Here is a 15,887-nt window from a genome sequence, read left to right as displayed (position 1 = left end):
CTCAGTTTTCACTCAGTTTGCTAACTGCTAGGCATCTACAAGGCTCCTTTGTTTTATGTTTAAGCTCTCTAAAAAGAGGAATGTTCTTTATTAACTTTAGGCATAATGCACATGCCAAGGAGCTGTAGAACTGATGTGCTTATATGCTCATGGGGCTGTAGCACTGTGTTGGTATTGAGTGTATCAAAAATCCAACTTTACCTTTGTAATATCAAATGCATTTTATTGTATTTTACTTTTATTTTTTGCAGCTACAATAGTATTGAATGAATTGAACTGGACAGGAGCCTTAGATGAAGTCTTCAAAAAGAACAGAGAGGAAGATCAATCATTGCTTTGGCAAGTTTTTGGCAGTGCAACTGGTCTGGCAAGATACTACCCAGGTAATCTGAAGTCTTGTCACCATAAATTGTTTTCCTGTGCATTTGTTTATTTAGATTTATCTCCTGCCTTATCTCCTGCAAATGCTTTCTCTGTAGCCAGTTCCCATAAAAATCAGTGAACATTTTAAAGAGTAAAAAAAGAGATCAATCTCTCTTTAATATAAAGTTGGTGAAAATGGAGTTATGTGTTTATGTGCCATCAAATCGCATATTGACTCCATGAATTTGACCCCATGAATTTGACAGAGTTTTGTTAGGCAAGGAATACTCAGAAGTGATTTGTCAGTTCCTTTCTCTCAAATATAGCCTAAAGCGGGTGGTATTTGTTGGTACTCTCCCATCTAAGTACTAACCAGGGCTGACCCTGTGTACTTTCAATGTCAGACAGGTTCTGGTACCTTGAGGGTATTTAGGCAGTCAGGAAAATTGAGTCAGGGATATAAAAATGGTGTGGGAAGAGGATTCGGTTCCAGATATCTAATTAATTTCAGGCTCTTCACCAAAAGAGAAAAATTCAGTATAACGTTGTTTGAACTTTTCAGTGAGCATGTTGGCTTTTCTATACAAGCAGCTGTTCTCTGAAGGACAGTCATCAGATGCTGTATGATGATAGCTTCCTTTAGCCCTGGGAGTGCTTGAATCAAGTGCTAGGTGAATAATTTTGTTTCCTTAAATTAAGAGGAAGCACAACAATTGTCACTGGGAATGTTTGTCCTTATGAGCTGTCTTTAGTACCTCTGAAGATGATGGTTCTACCACTGAGTTCAAACTGATTAATACAGAGAGAAGGGTTTTGTTTTATGCATGCATCTGTTCTGCTCTTTAGAGAATCTCATTACTGTACCATAGTAATTAATTTAAGTGGGTGTATATTTTTAATGTCTTTAAGCCACTGGTAGACTCGGTTCAATTAATATAGTCTAGGAGGCTCATCAAATGCAGTTAGTGTAATCTCCTTCTGTAAAGGAGAATTTTTAAAAACTCCCAAGCAATCAAATTTTACCTTATGCTTAGGTTCTGTATATCTAATGTTCTCCACATAATCTTTTAGCTGCTGATATGAACTTCTAAAGATGATCAAGCTTTTATTTCTGTCTCAGTATTGCAGAAAATAGTTTTAAAAAGTTTTCCTTGAAGGCTCAGAAATGAAAAAAGCCTTTGGCTTCTGAAGATCAGACAGAAGGGATTGCTTCATTGTTCTGCCATCATTCCTCTATTTTGGCGTCGTCTCTCTACTGATGTACCAACTCTTCTTGGCCCATATTTGCACTCCTCTTTTGCTCTTCATTACCTGTGTATTGCCAAAGGAACCTTATTTATTTATCAATATTTTAAAAATCCATACTTTTTAAAAAAATCTAAACGAAGGGCCCTATTGTGAACTGCAGAGACACCTCTAACATCTTAGATACCACCAGAACTGTATTTCCTGATGAACATAAATGCCCGAACAGGTAGTCTGTTAACTATCCCTGTCCTCAGTTGTTCAGGTATGTGTGAACAAATACATAGGAGAATAGAAGCCAGATCATTGCTCCATATAGCCCAGTAGTGTTGACACCAATTGGCACCAGCCCTCCAAGATTTCAGACCGGAGGTTTTCCTGTCTTACATGGCAAATTTGGAGATTGATTGTACCTAGGATCATAATAACCAAAGTCCTATTTATTTCAGCATTATTTTGACAATGACTAAGCAGTTGCTCACAGAATGCCCACAAGGATGTGAGTGCAACTTCATCCTCCACCTTATTCTCCCTAGTAACTGGTATACAGAGGCATATTGACCTGCCACCATCCTCTTGGTGGCACATAGTAATCCTGACTGGTAGCCATTTATGATGCCTCCATAAACATATCCAGTTCCTTCCAGAGCCATCCAGGTTGAATTTCGTAGCTATTTCTTGTAACAGTGGGTTCCACAGTTTAACTATGCACTGTGTGAAGTAGTATTTCCTTTTTTCTGTCCCAGTTCTCTCCCCATTTAGTTTTAGTGGATGTCCTCAGGTTATGAGAGAGGGAGAAAAGATCTCTTTGCTCTGAAAAGTTTTGGCTGCTAACCACATGTTCAGTATCCCTGCCCAATAGTTTATCCTTGGCACCTTATATCTGGTGCAGTGGCATATAAGCAGACAGTGTGGTTCTTGGGACGTAGATGCAATATGCAGGCAATAAACTGCTCCTCCCACCCCCCTTGTTTTTAATTTGTTTATTTAAAATTAGTCTAATTAGTTTAGTTGTCTTTTAACTTTCATATTAAAGGTTTTTAGTCGTATTGTGTTTTTTAGGGTGTTGTGTGCTGCCTTGGATCCTGCACTGGGAGAAAGGCAGGATATAAAGTAAAATAAAATAAAACAAAATCTTAGTTGTGGCAGTCTTACAAAAAACACCTTTACAATAATAAAACCTTGAGTTTACTCATGCATGGACTTTAGTGTCCAAGCTATTTTGCATCCAGGGATGACTGTAGCTGGCCTATCAACCAGAGTTGATAAAGCCACTCAGGTCCCTTGTGTCTCCAAAATGATTGGGGCATTGGATCAGGAAGGATCTCTGGACTCTGCAGTCATGCAGGCCCATCCAGATCTGGCAGCCTTCTCAGACATGGGAACCAAAGTTGCAAGGATTCAGATTCAGCATAACTGTTATCCACACAATGGCCAGACAGCACAGTACTGCTTCCAGACACTTATCTAGACTGGATGAGTTCCCCTGATTATAAGGCATTAGACATCAGACACTGCATATCTCCGTGCCATGACCTAACCAAATTCTGATCTCTCAGAGAGATGCCCTCTAATGGCAGATGTCTCCTACATTGAACTTTCACATATTCTCCCAAGCTGTCATTCATCAATAGATCTTACCCCGTTTCCTGGACTGTAATGGTCAGAAGGGTTTCCCAGTGGGACAAAATTAAGACATTACAATCAGAATGGATTATGGAACTTGAATCTATGGTTGTGCCCATAATTTCCATAATTCTCAGGCATGTCAGCTTTCTTGAAATCTAATTTGAGTTTCTCTAGTGGAGGTTTTTTCAGGATTCAGAATGTAATTAGTCCTACTTATTGTTCCTTTTCACATGCTAGAAATACCATATAACTGCCCACTCTCTAAACAGCTGGAGTCTAATACGTTTCTCTCATTATTACAAACTCTCTTTAAGGGTATGTCTGGAGAGGAGTTCTATGGATACCATGCACTGCTAATAAGAGAAATAAATGACTCATACAGCAAATCAGGTCTGAACTCTCTCTAGAAACTAAAATGACTAAACTGAGACTGACGTACATTGACTATATTACGGGAAGACACGGCTCACTACAAAAGGATAATACATGGTAAGATGGAAGGTAGTAGGAAAGGAGCAATTGTATAGACTCAAGCAAGGAAATCAGAACCCTGAGTCTGCAAGACTTGAGCAGGGCTTTTGATGTCAGGGTGACTTAGTGTCTCTTGGTGACAGGGTGTCTCTCATTCATAGGGTCACAATAAGTTGCCTTGATGGCAATTAATAATAATAACAACTGTAAAGTCTGCTTTCCTGTGCTGCATATGGTGAACAGTATGTGCAGTCTATTATTCTTTCTATGTCTTTTCCAAAAGATGGCCTACTTCCTGCCTTTATTTCATTTTGCTAGAATTAGTGAACATTTTTCCCCATCCATCTGGGTTTCACCAATTACTTTATGGGAATTTTTAATCCATGACTAATCCTTCAGCTGATTAATTTATTGATTTAAATCAATTCAGGCTTTCAGGCCTAGGGTAACTTTTTTCATAGACTTAATACCCATTTGAGATTTAGTTTGATGAATGTCTAATTCTTCACCATACTAATGCAGCATGCATCCCATCAATGGTTTCAGAAAGATAGTAGTTAAGTAATGGATGAGGGGGCGTTATCACTTTGCTATGATTATTTCCCACACTAGTCTGGAAAGAACCATACCTCTTTGTCTTTTCTCACTCTCTCTCCTTCCCTGAGTTTGTGCATGTGTCTGTGTGAAGAGGACTGAGAGAGAGGGAGAGGGATACTTGGATGGGGATGAGGCCCCAGAGACAAATAGGAGTAGATTTCTTCCTCAAAGACATCATGAGGTATGTGGACACAGCACTTAGTAAACTTGGTTCTGGTACTGAACATAAACCTGTGGGCATCAGCACCCTGATCTTTAATTCTTCACATGTTTTTGCCAACCAGGCAATTTACACAAATTGAATCAAAGAAGAAAGATAACATTACAGATTATCAACTGTTTAACTCTCGGTCCTCTTCTCCATTGACTGTGCCAGCTGGAGATGCTGAGAAGTGAAGTTGAAAAATATCTGGAGAGCCAGCAAGTTCTTGTTATTTTCTGAACCAGGTTATTTTAGCATGCATTTAAAATACCTGTGTTTATAATATCTGATCTGTGTGAATCAGGCAAACACCTGATCTATTCTATGTGAATCAGGCAAACACAGCCTAAACTCATGATGACCCTGTGGATGAGACATCTCCAAGACCCTCTGTTCTCCACCACTCTGCTTAGGTTCTGCAGACTTAAGCCCATTACTTCTCCAATTGAGCCTAACCAACTTGGATGCAGTCATCTTCTATTTCTGCTTCCCTCTACCTTTTCTAGCATTATTCTCTTTTCTAATGAGTCATGTCTTCTGATGTGGCCAAAGTACGATAGGCCCATTCGCATTATCTTTGCATTCAAGGAGAGTTCAGATTTGATCTCTTCTAGGACTCATGTATTCATCTTTTTGGCTGAATCCTCAGCACCCTCCTGCAGCACCACATTTCAAAGGAGTTTATTTGCTTTCTGTCAGCTTTCTTCAATGTCCCAACTCTCACATTCATACCTGGTGATGTGGAATATGTTGGCTTGGACAATTCTAACTTTAGTGCTCAGTTGTACAGTCACCCCTCCACATTCACGGGTTTCAGATTTGTGGTTTTGACTATTCTCGACTTTGTTGCTGCTGCTTAACAAGGTCAACCCACCCACCCTTTCTCCCAGCCAGCCAAAACAAACAATATACATTTCCCTGCTTGGCCAAATTTTGCATCCTCCTCATTTTGAAAGACCTTCCCTTTGAATCCAATGTTTGCAGCCTCCCACGGGAGGATCCAACTATTTTCCTCTCCTCTCCCCTCCTCCTCCTCCCCCTTCCCCTCTCTCCTGGCCAAACAAAAGCAACACTGTACCTTCCTTTTGTGGTGATGGCTGCAAACATAGGATTCAGAGTGGAAAGACTTTTTGAAATTACGAGAATGCAAAGTTTGTCAAAGTGGGGACAATACGGTGTGGCTTTTATAATTTTTTGTGGGGTTTTCGGGTTATGTGGCCAGGAGTTTCTTCCTGACATTTTGCCAGCATCTGTGGCTGGCATCTTCAGAGAATACTAGCCAGGAAAGGAGTTGGTGTGGCTTTGGTTTGGCTGGGAAGGAGACAGAAAGAGGAACAGGAGAAGAGAATGTGGATCCTTTGATTGATATGGAAGCATTTTGGAAATGTGGGAGAAGCTATGTGTTTCAAAGTTGCAAAGAGAGGAACAGGTGGTGTTCTTGGTGGGAGAGGACTCTTTATCATTCATGTTGCAGGAGAGCTAACATTTTTCCCCACTTTAGTAGGGGTCCTTGGCCCCTAACTCTTGTGTATGTGGAGGGGTGATTGTATATCTTTGCACTTTAGGATCTTGCCTAATTTTTTCATGGCTGCCATTCCCATTCCTAGTCCTTTACTTATTTCTTGACTGCAGTATCTGTTCTGATCAGTGTTTGAACCAAGGTATGGAAAGTCTTTAACTATGGTTAAACTACGGTACATTGTTCTAATGCTATTGCCTTCTCTGATCCATGTGCATGCTCAGTGAGGGATTCTGGAGGCAGCTATCTTGCCTATTTGTTACCATGCCTATTGTAAGCAGGCATGCACAGCTACAATATCATAAGCTAGAGTAGGATCCAGTTCTTTCTCAATTTAAGCTTTATTTCACTATTTATTACAAACTTGTCACCAAAAGTTTGTGTTTCTTCAGCATCCTCCATCCTCCCAGTCCTACTGCTGTCGAAAAAACATGTTGTCTAGAATTCTAGACAGAGGACAAAGAGGAAAGGGTAGTCTGGGTGGGTGTAAAAAGACTTTGTAAAAAGGAGCTCCATTCTCAGAGGCTTTGTTAACTGAGGCCCGTTACAGACAGGCTAAAAAGTACGTGCGGAGCGCGTACTAGGGTTAAGACGGGGCGGTGCTTCCACACCGCCCTAACCCTAGGGTGCCCTTTCCGCAACCCCGGAAGGAGCTCCGTTTCGGCGCTTCTTCCTGGTTTGGTCCGCTGGGCGCAGCCTTCAGACGGCTGCGCCCAGCGGACCAAAGGAGAAAGGGGCCAAATGGCCCCTTTCTCCTTCTCCCCGCCGCCGCGGGGTGTCCTTGGGGCTTGAAGCCCCAAGGACACCCCTTTCCAGGCTGTGGGGAAGGGGCCTTTTGCTATTTCCCCGCAGCCCAGAAAGTGGCGGATTGGGGCTTCAGCGGCTGCCACTCTGGCCGCTGAGGCCCCGATCCGGCGGGGAAAGGTGCGCCTACAGGCCGCCCCAAAGGGGCAGTCTGTAACGCGCCTGGGATATGCTGTATTCCATGGTAGTGCTGAAATGGAAAGTAGGAAGAAGCTGCAGGCATTTATATAAGGCTGTGCCTGCTCCTGGGATTGTTTCGGGTTGCAACTGAGACCTTTTCAGGGTTTTCTAGGAGTGAGAAAAGCCATCAATCATGGCCTTTTTATATAACAAATAACAAAATACAGCTCTTACCCAGCTATAAAACCTGTGTAGTTTCTCCCTACTGATGTTTACTTGTGAACAACTAACCTGTATTTTGCCTATAGGGTCCTTGAGCAGTAGGAAACAGCAGTAGAGTGAAACTACACAGATTTTATATTAACAAAGCTGTAGATATTTTTAGACAGTGTGCTAGATTTTTGAAAAGTGGTGACTAGAAGCTAAATTAGGTGGCTTTATTCAGCAACTGGAAAATAAAAATCCCAGCTTCAGCTGGTGTAAAATCCTCTTTCTCCAGAAAGTGGTCTTGCTGTTGACCTGGGAATTTAGTCTTTTTCAGGGCACAGTCAGGGTAACTGAATATAAATGTACTGAGTTGTCGATCCTCCTTTATTTATTTACATGCTTATTATTGTGGTAGTATATTGAGGAAAAGTGTAGAAAGTTGTTTCATTCAATCAATAAGAGTTCACATTCTTATTGAAAGGAGCACTCTAATGATCAACCAATTTTCATTCTTCCTGTATAGCTAGCCATATCTTACTTGGTTTCATAGTGCTTTGATTTTTATTTTATTTTTTAATAAGCCACAGATGAGTCTTTTTGTATTGCTGTTATGATAACAGTTATGGATTCTGTTATTTCCACATTTTTATGCACACATTTTTACCATTGGGCATTTCTGCATGAAGTCAGTTGCACTAACTGTAAACAACCTAGATAAATTTTACCAGTTACTTTTTTTAAAAAAAAATTGCCAAGCTGCAGTCTTATCTCCATAGCTGGGATGAGAAAGGGGGGGATACTCAATAAATGTGTGTGTATGTATGTATTGCTTCCCCCTGCTGGTTCTGTAAAGGGAAGAATGGGAAAAAGAAGATATAGAGTGAAGATACAGAAGTGAGATATGACTTAAATAAATTAATTAAAATTTCAGTCCAGGTTATGAAGTGCTGTCTTTCTAGTACATACTGTGATTTGTTTTGTGCCTTCATGCTGTTTCTAACTTATGATGACCCTATCAAGTGTGTGTGTGTGTGTGTGTGTGTGTGTGTGTAAAAGATTTGTTCAAAGAGGGTTTACCTTTGTATTCCTCTGAGGCTGAGAGAGTATGACTTGCCCAAGGTCACCCCCTGGGTTTCCATGATCAATCAGTGATTAGAACCCTACTCTCTAGAGTCTTAGTCCAATATCCAATTCACTACATGATACTCACTCTTCATCTTCACTATGGAACATACTGTGGTGCTAAATGGATATCACTGATTTAGCAGTGGCATTTACCCGTGGTCTCCTGAATGGGGAGTGGAAGGGAGAGGGAGATGAGAATTCAGCTGAGAAAAAACATACAGATGTATAGCATAGCCCTTGAAGACACACCAACAGCAAGGGAGATTGAGCAGGACAATGTTCTCTGGTTGTGCCCCCATTCTTGTGTCCCAACACCCATCCCATCCTCCCCTCAAGCACTTGTGGGAAAGCCTGAAGAGGGGACTGTTCTTCCCATGTAGGCTCTTTGTGGGATTTGGAGTTCTCTGTGGTTAATCATCTGAATCATGGAGGGAGCATATGCATGAAGAACATAGAGTGCAATATATGAAAGAAAGTACAGGAAATAGAAATGGAACAGCAGAAAGTGAGGCCAAGGAGTGGTTTTCTATGCTCTCCACTCATCCAGTGTGGTGATACCTCAAAGAGTTGCACAGTAGGCCCTCAACATCCATGGATTCCTTAACCATAGATGCAAGTGTCCATTGCTTGAAAATAATTTTTAAAATATAGATTCCAAAATGCAAATCTTGATTTTGCCATTTTATTATCCACTGTATTTAGTGGGATTTGAATATCCACAGATTTTGGTATCCACCACAGGTCCTGTAAGCAACTCCAATGGATATCAAGGGTTCACTGTAATTTTAATTACCTTTAGGAAAGCAAGATGCAAAACAGAGTTTGCTCCAAAGAACTGGGCAGAAGTAACACAGCTGCCTTTTTTTGTTACACAAGCAGCATTTCAAAAGTATTATAATAGGTTTTGTGTGTGTGTGTTTCATTTTAGAATTTGCCAAGCAAAGATCTTCTCTGTGAGTTGTTTGTGTAGTTCCCCTTTTTGTCATGCAAAACATAGAGTAACATTTAAAATAGTCCTTCCTTGTGCAAATGAGCACTTGGTTTTGACACACACAGAGCTAAGAAGTAACTCATTTTAGCACGTTATGTTTGTGGTTTCCAGTAAGCGCATGGAACTATGTAAGTTTTATTGTCATGCTTCCACAGACAGCTGGAACTAACTGGAGTTTTCAACCTTCAAAGAATCAAGGTATTACTGAAGTATCATCAGACAAATGTGTCATGTTCCAAGTAATGACAGTTTTTCCAGCTGTGCTATTGCGATCCTATCTATGATGATTTCAATCAGATAATTTCTCAGTATGTTAGGAACTGCTCCCAGAGCAACATTCACCACTGAAACCACAACTGTTTCCTTTTTTCCCAGAGGCATTGAATCTCAGTTGGTAGATTTTCATAATTCTTTCTTTATACTGAATTCTGTTGTTCCCTGAGATTGCTACAGTTATAATCCAAGATTTCTAATTCTCAACAATGACAACAATACTACAGTATCTCCTCCTCCTCCTCCTCCTCCTAGCACTATTACTATTTCTACTAATACTACTTTTTCCCTGTAATGACCTGCATTACTTTTAAGTGGAATATAACAGGATTTTTGTCTGTTGTTTGTTACTGGAATATAACAGGATTTTTGTCTGTTGCTTGTTACGGGGGTGTTCTGACTCAGTCTGAACTGAGGGAGAACAGGCATGGCCCCATACATGGCTACCTAGTGCTCCTCCTCTGTGGGGTGTTGTGCAGGTAGTGAAAAGAAGAAGCAAGGGAGGGGAAAAGAGGGAATGAGTGAGGTGGGTGAGATAAATAAAAGGAGAAAGAACACATACTGAAACCTGGTTTCCACTAGAGAATCAATTTTCCCTCCAGAATTTTTCCAGATTTTTTTTTAAAAAAGCTTATAAAAAGCCAGCCTAGCTTTTCATCTTTCTTCTATTCTGTTCAAATGAGAGAGACTGCTGCCACTGGCAGAAATAGAAAGAATAAGAGAAAAAGAAAGCCAGTATGAATGCATTGGGGGTGTAGGCAGAATGGACTGGCTGCTCAAAACAGCAGGTTGCTGAAAATCGTAGGAATTTTGAAAATACAGCAAGGACTACATATTAGAGAAGGAAATCCCATGTCCAATTGGATTTTATTAAGGGGTTGTTCTCCAAGGCATCTGGGTGTGAAGAAAGTATTCATGAAGGACAGAATTTCTAATTACTTTCAAATTTATTCCAGAATTACCAAGATGCAGTATCTTTTTTCATTTGAATGTAGCAGAGAGCATTCCCCTGTATTTCTTGTATTTTTCAGTGGCACAATATTAATAGTAATTCATCAGTTATGCTTAACTCGGTTACCTTTCTGGACAGTAGAAGTAACAAACAATGGCTCTATTTGGTGGTTAGAGTGACTAATACCTTCTAGAAGTTAACATTCAAAGCACACGGTTTATCAGTTTGGGCTTCAAAACCAATGGCAATAGATGGCTGGATCAGCGTAGGGTCACCCAACTTCAACTGTTGAAAGCATCATTTGTGCTGCTTTCCCATTTGTTTCCAGGGGGAATACAAAGCAGTGCTTAAGGAATTCTCTCCCCTGACTAACTTCCAGCTCCCAGTTTTAGATTCTCTGAAGATGTAGAAGTCACATTTTACCTCTGAATGCTTCTTAGCATGCTTACTTGCTTTACAGAATCTGGTGCATTACAAAATCTGGTGCATGGTTACTTGCATTACAGAATCTGGTGCCAAGTCACCATTGTTAATAAAAGCAGTACCAGCATAACTGCACTGTAGGTATTTGAGCATTGTGAAACAGAAATGCTAAAACAGAAATGTTCTTCAATAGAGAAATAACATCAGGTCCAGGTACTGTTTAAAAATGATGGTTTCATGGTGGATGAATGTTAACTATTCTTTCTGTGGCAAAACTATTCTGGAGCTGTATATGTGGACTCTACTGAGTTTAGTAAAGTAGTTGACTTACCTTCCATTCTGGCAGATGTTCTTCTAGTTAACCTCAAAACATTTAAAATAAGCATTACACCGTGTAATCTAGTTTCTCATTTATACCAGACAACTTTCTTCAGTCCGTTCCTGAAGAATTTGGAGGATATCATCAGTTACAGATTGAAAAATCTTATAATTTAACATTTCTAGATGTCATATTCCATGATACTGACTTGAAAAGAGAGAATGCCCAGTGCCTCTCAGTGAGCTTCTAAACAACAGGTGCATGCAAAGGTAACTAACATGGGTTAAATTTAGTTGGATGCCCAACAGTGTTCCCGTCCACATTTCTCACCATTTTCTCTCCAATTTATTCTTAATTACGGATGTAATTTAGATTTTAATTGTAAATCAATAGTTCATTATGCTACTGCAGTGGACAACACATTTATTCTCATTGCTGTCTTAAGTTTTTTTTTTAAAAAAAATTGCTGATGAACTAGTATATTTTTAAAATAATTTTAAAGCCACCCAGTCTCTTGTCCATCATTTTATTTTGGCTTTTACATACTGAGGAAAAAATCTTCATTATTTTTAGGGAATAATAATACAAAAGCCCAATTTTGAATTTATTGTTTTTGTGGGTTTTTCGGGCTATGTGGCCATGTTCTAGAAGAGTTTATTCCTGATGTTTCGCCAGCATCTGTGGCTGGCATCTTCAGAGAATGCTAACCTGGAAGAGAGTGGGTATATATATACTGTGTGATCCTGGGTAGGGAGGAGAGATTCCCATGTTAATCTGTGTATTGTTCTGTTGTTGATGGCCTCCTCAGGGTAGGAGGATATGCAAAAGAGAATTAGTGTCTGCTTGGTGGTCATTGTCTTGAGTGGTTTCTCATTTGCATTTTCTGAGTCCTGGTTTTGGTGTCCTTCAGGAGTGGTAGCCAAACCTTATTTACTTTGAGGGTTTCTTTCCTGTTGAAGTTGTCCAAGTGTTTGTGGGTTTCAATGGCTTCCCTGTGCATTTTGACCTGATAGTTGTTGGCATGGTCCAGAATTTCAGTGTTTTCAAACATTCCATGTTTCCAATGTGTTGTGCAGTTTTGGCCTTTCCTTTCACCTTTAAGTACATCAAGGACTGAATGTTCTTTCAGCTTGAAGTCAATTGTATCATTAGCCACAATGCTTCTCATAGTGGTCCTCTGCTATTACCAAGTAGCTCACTGAGTGCCATTTGACCTGGGAGTTTCATCTTCTGGCACTATCTCATGTTTCATTTTGGATTGTCTCAGTAAAGGGTTTTTATGGTAAAAGGCATTTACTGTGTCTTCTTCTGCTCATTACTAACAAGTGTTAGCTATGGTGCCACTGCCATTGTCTCTGAGAGATTCTCCACCAGAGTCACCCTCCACTATTGCCACTGTCCAGCACCTGTTTGGCTCATTTAGCCTGACTCCTCAACAAAATCCTGTCTCCAAGGGAGACTTTCCCAGCAGCACTTCTGCCCTCAGCATAGCATCTCACCTCACAGGAGCATGCAATCCCATCACAGTGGAAAGGTAATGCCTTGGTGGGGAAGAAATCTTGCAACAACACATATGTTTGGAATCTGTTGATTAATACACATTTTTAAGATTTCCTTCCTTCCTTCCTTCCTTTGAATTTCAGTATTATTTCTAATAGGTTTTAGAGGAACATTTGTTATAGTTGTTTGGGTGTTAGCTTGGAAGTTTAGAGATCCCAATGCCAGTCCCTTCAAGACCATAAACTTGCTGCTTAATTCGGTCCACTGACTCTCCATGACTTCCTTGTATTCTTTTTATGAATTTCGCTATTATTGTATTTCTCTTCTCAGCTTTCTTTATTTCTATTTTTTCCCCTGTTAAATCTGACCAATACATGTAATGAGAGCATCCTTTGCTCAAATGCTGAGATTTTCCCAACTGCTTAGGCAGATAAATAATGGATCAACTTTGAAAATCAATTTATAATAAAATAAAATGCCATCTCTCTAAATGAAAACCTTGCTGTGCACAGCTGCTCTTATGTTAACTATTACTGGCAGGTAATAGTTTAGCCTCAATATTGGACTTTCGAAAGATAGTCATTACCATGTAGCAAATAATAGGGGACTGACTGATACTAAACTGCAGAATGAATCAGCGCTGTTACAAAAAGAGAGTTAAATGGAAGACCTTTGCTGGCTGCTTGGATATATCTGAGTAGCTGATGTGTTTTTGGTTTTACAACTAAAATTCAAAGACTCCTTTGTAAGGATAAGAAAATTGGAAGGATCTAAATGAACACAGATAAATTACCAGAATCCATGATGTTGAATAGCTCTCTGATTCAGATTTATCTCAGGCACGCCCTTGACTAAGCCAGTTTTATGAGGCTCCAATAAGATTCCAATAGTACATCTCTGTGCTGTTTATCACTCTGTTCTGATTTCTTTCTCCTTCACCTCATTGCCTTATGCAAAATAGAAAAATGAATATCTTGCTGGTTGTTGGGAAAATTTGGAAAGTCAATATGCTTGAAGCACGTTCTTGAAGCATATTGTTTGAGCACATAAAACACTAGATATTAAATGTAAGCATAATTGTTATTTTAAGTTTCTATCTTTCTATAATAGTTTGTTTGTTTCAATGCATTATAGTACTCCTTAAGAAGTCAGTGAGGGGTTATAAAGATAAGCAATAGGCCCTATTCCTTTAGCTCAGGAATACAAAGAATTGCCTGAAAGGGACTGGGGACACGGCTCCCTGGAATTTTGGGGTGCAGTTTTGCCAGTATTGCTCATGATACTCAGCTTGTTCTCTCCTTTCCATCCAATTCTAAAGATGCAATGTCTGTTGTCAATAATGGACAGGATGAGGGCAAATAAATTGAAATTTAATCCAGAAAAGACAGTGATGCCTAGTCAGTGAAAAGGCAGATCAGGGAATAGGGATTCTGACTGTGCTGGACGATGTTACGCTTCTCCTGAAATCTCAGGCTCACACCTTGGTGTTCTCCTGGACTTAATGCTGATCCAAGATGTCCAGGTTTCAGCAGTGGCCAGGGGTGCATTTGCACAGTTAAAACTAGTGTGCCTGTGCCCATTCCTTGAAATATCTGACCTGGCTACGGTGACACATGCCTTGGTAGCATCCTGTTTTGACTACTGTAATGCACTTGACACGAGTCTGCCTTTGGAAACTATTTGAAAACTTCAGCGGGTTCAAAACTTGTAGCCAGATTGCTGTCTGGGGCCAGTTATAGAAAGTGTATAACTCCCTTATTGAAATAGCTTTACTGGCTACTGGTTTCTTTCTGGGCACAATTCAAGGTGCTGGTTGTCACCTATAAAACCCTATATAGCTTAGGTCCTGACTAGTTGAAAGACCATGGCGGGTTACAAACCGCCAAAAAATACGTATTGACTACGTATTAGGGTTAGGAAGGGGCGGTGCTTCCGCACCCCCCTAACCCTAATACGTAGTCAATACGTACAATATGGCGGTGGCCGTTCCACACGGCTGCTGCCATATTGACATAGCGGACGCTGTGCGTTCGCACGTCGCACGTCGCTTATGACATAGCGAGTGCGACATTGGTGTCTCGCGATGTCATAAATGCGCCGCAGGAAGAAGCTCCATTTTGGAGCTTCTTTTTTGCTCCGCGCAGGACCTGCGCGGTTTGGCTGCTGCGGCTCCCTCGCAGAGCAAACACCAGTGCTGGCAGACCACTGCAAAGCGGCGGTCTGTAAAGCACCCATATCTCCCTATATGAACCTGCTAGAGCTTTAAGATCATTACATATTCTGTACCCTTTCACATCATGGGATGTGAAAGTCTGTTTTGATTTTACTGCATTTTCACTGTATTTTCTTATTTCATAGCAGGTTGAGAAACTTTGTTTTTTCTTCCTGAATTGAAATTTGTGCATATATTTTTTTCTAATTAGACATTATAATTAGAAACACAATCTATTTTTTTCTAAATTATATGACCAAGTTATGAAGATTTTCCCCATTGACTGTGTAAATTTCATTATCTATATTTTTCTGATTGTGATTTTTTTAGTCATTTGCATTTTAATATATGTGTGTACTTTTGTATCAGTTTTGTTTCCTGGAAACACCTTGTAATTTTTGCCGAAGTGTGGATGCATGGCGCAAAGTATATGTTTTCTTGAAACAAATCTTATAAGATGTGAGAATCTTACTTTAATTGAGACTGTCAGGTCCTACAAAATGCATTTCCATTCCTGTTTGTAAACCATTTTCCCATGCCAAAGACTGTGATGATTTCAGAAATGCTATTAGCCTCAAAAAGAGAGCTTGCAATTATAATGTTGAATTAGCTACAGCTAATTGAGGAATTGGGACCCAGCATGGTAGAGTGGTTTAAGTGTTGGGCTAGGACACTGGGAGACCAGAGTTTGAATCCCTCCTCATCCATGGAAACCCACTGGGTGACCTTGGACCAGTCACACTCTCTCAGCCTCAGAGAAAGTCAAGGGTAAACTCTCTCTGTACAAGTCAAGGGTAAACTCTCTGTACAAAGTATCACTTTGTCAGAAATGACATGGAGGCACACAACAACAGCAAATTTGAGAAATTGCACTAGTTAGAGTACTCTGTTTCACATGTAATCATGCCTTGCCTTGTATGCATAAATTAAGATCC

At 40.1% G+C, this 15,887-nt stretch overlaps 1 protein-coding gene across 4 annotated transcripts in view; it reads left to right on the top strand.

The window, feature by feature from the left end:
* Positions 1-15,887, top strand: part of CACNA2D1 (calcium voltage-gated channel auxiliary subunit alpha2delta 1) — a 463,694-nt gene that overhangs the window by 313,776 nt on the left and 134,031 nt on the right. For all 4 annotated transcript variants that reach the window (XM_089524632.1, XM_089524630.1, XM_089524631.1 and 1 more), the window contains exon 7: positions 252-383. In XM_089524632.1, the coding sequence (XP_089380758.1) occupies positions 252-383 (132 nt within the window). The remainder of the gene's footprint in view (positions 1-251; positions 384-15,887) is intronic.

The sequence above is a fragment of the Sceloporus occidentalis genome, unplaced genomic scaffold, assembly GCF_023333645.1.
Source record: "Sceloporus occidentalis isolate IW3139 unplaced genomic scaffold, rSceOcc1.0.p SCAF_5, whole genome shotgun sequence".
NCBI lineage: Eukaryota > Metazoa > Chordata > Lepidosauria > Squamata > Phrynosomatidae > Sceloporus > Sceloporus occidentalis.
The sequence above is the reverse complement of the archived record's forward strand: the minus strand, read 5'-3'. Positions and strand labels throughout refer to the sequence as shown.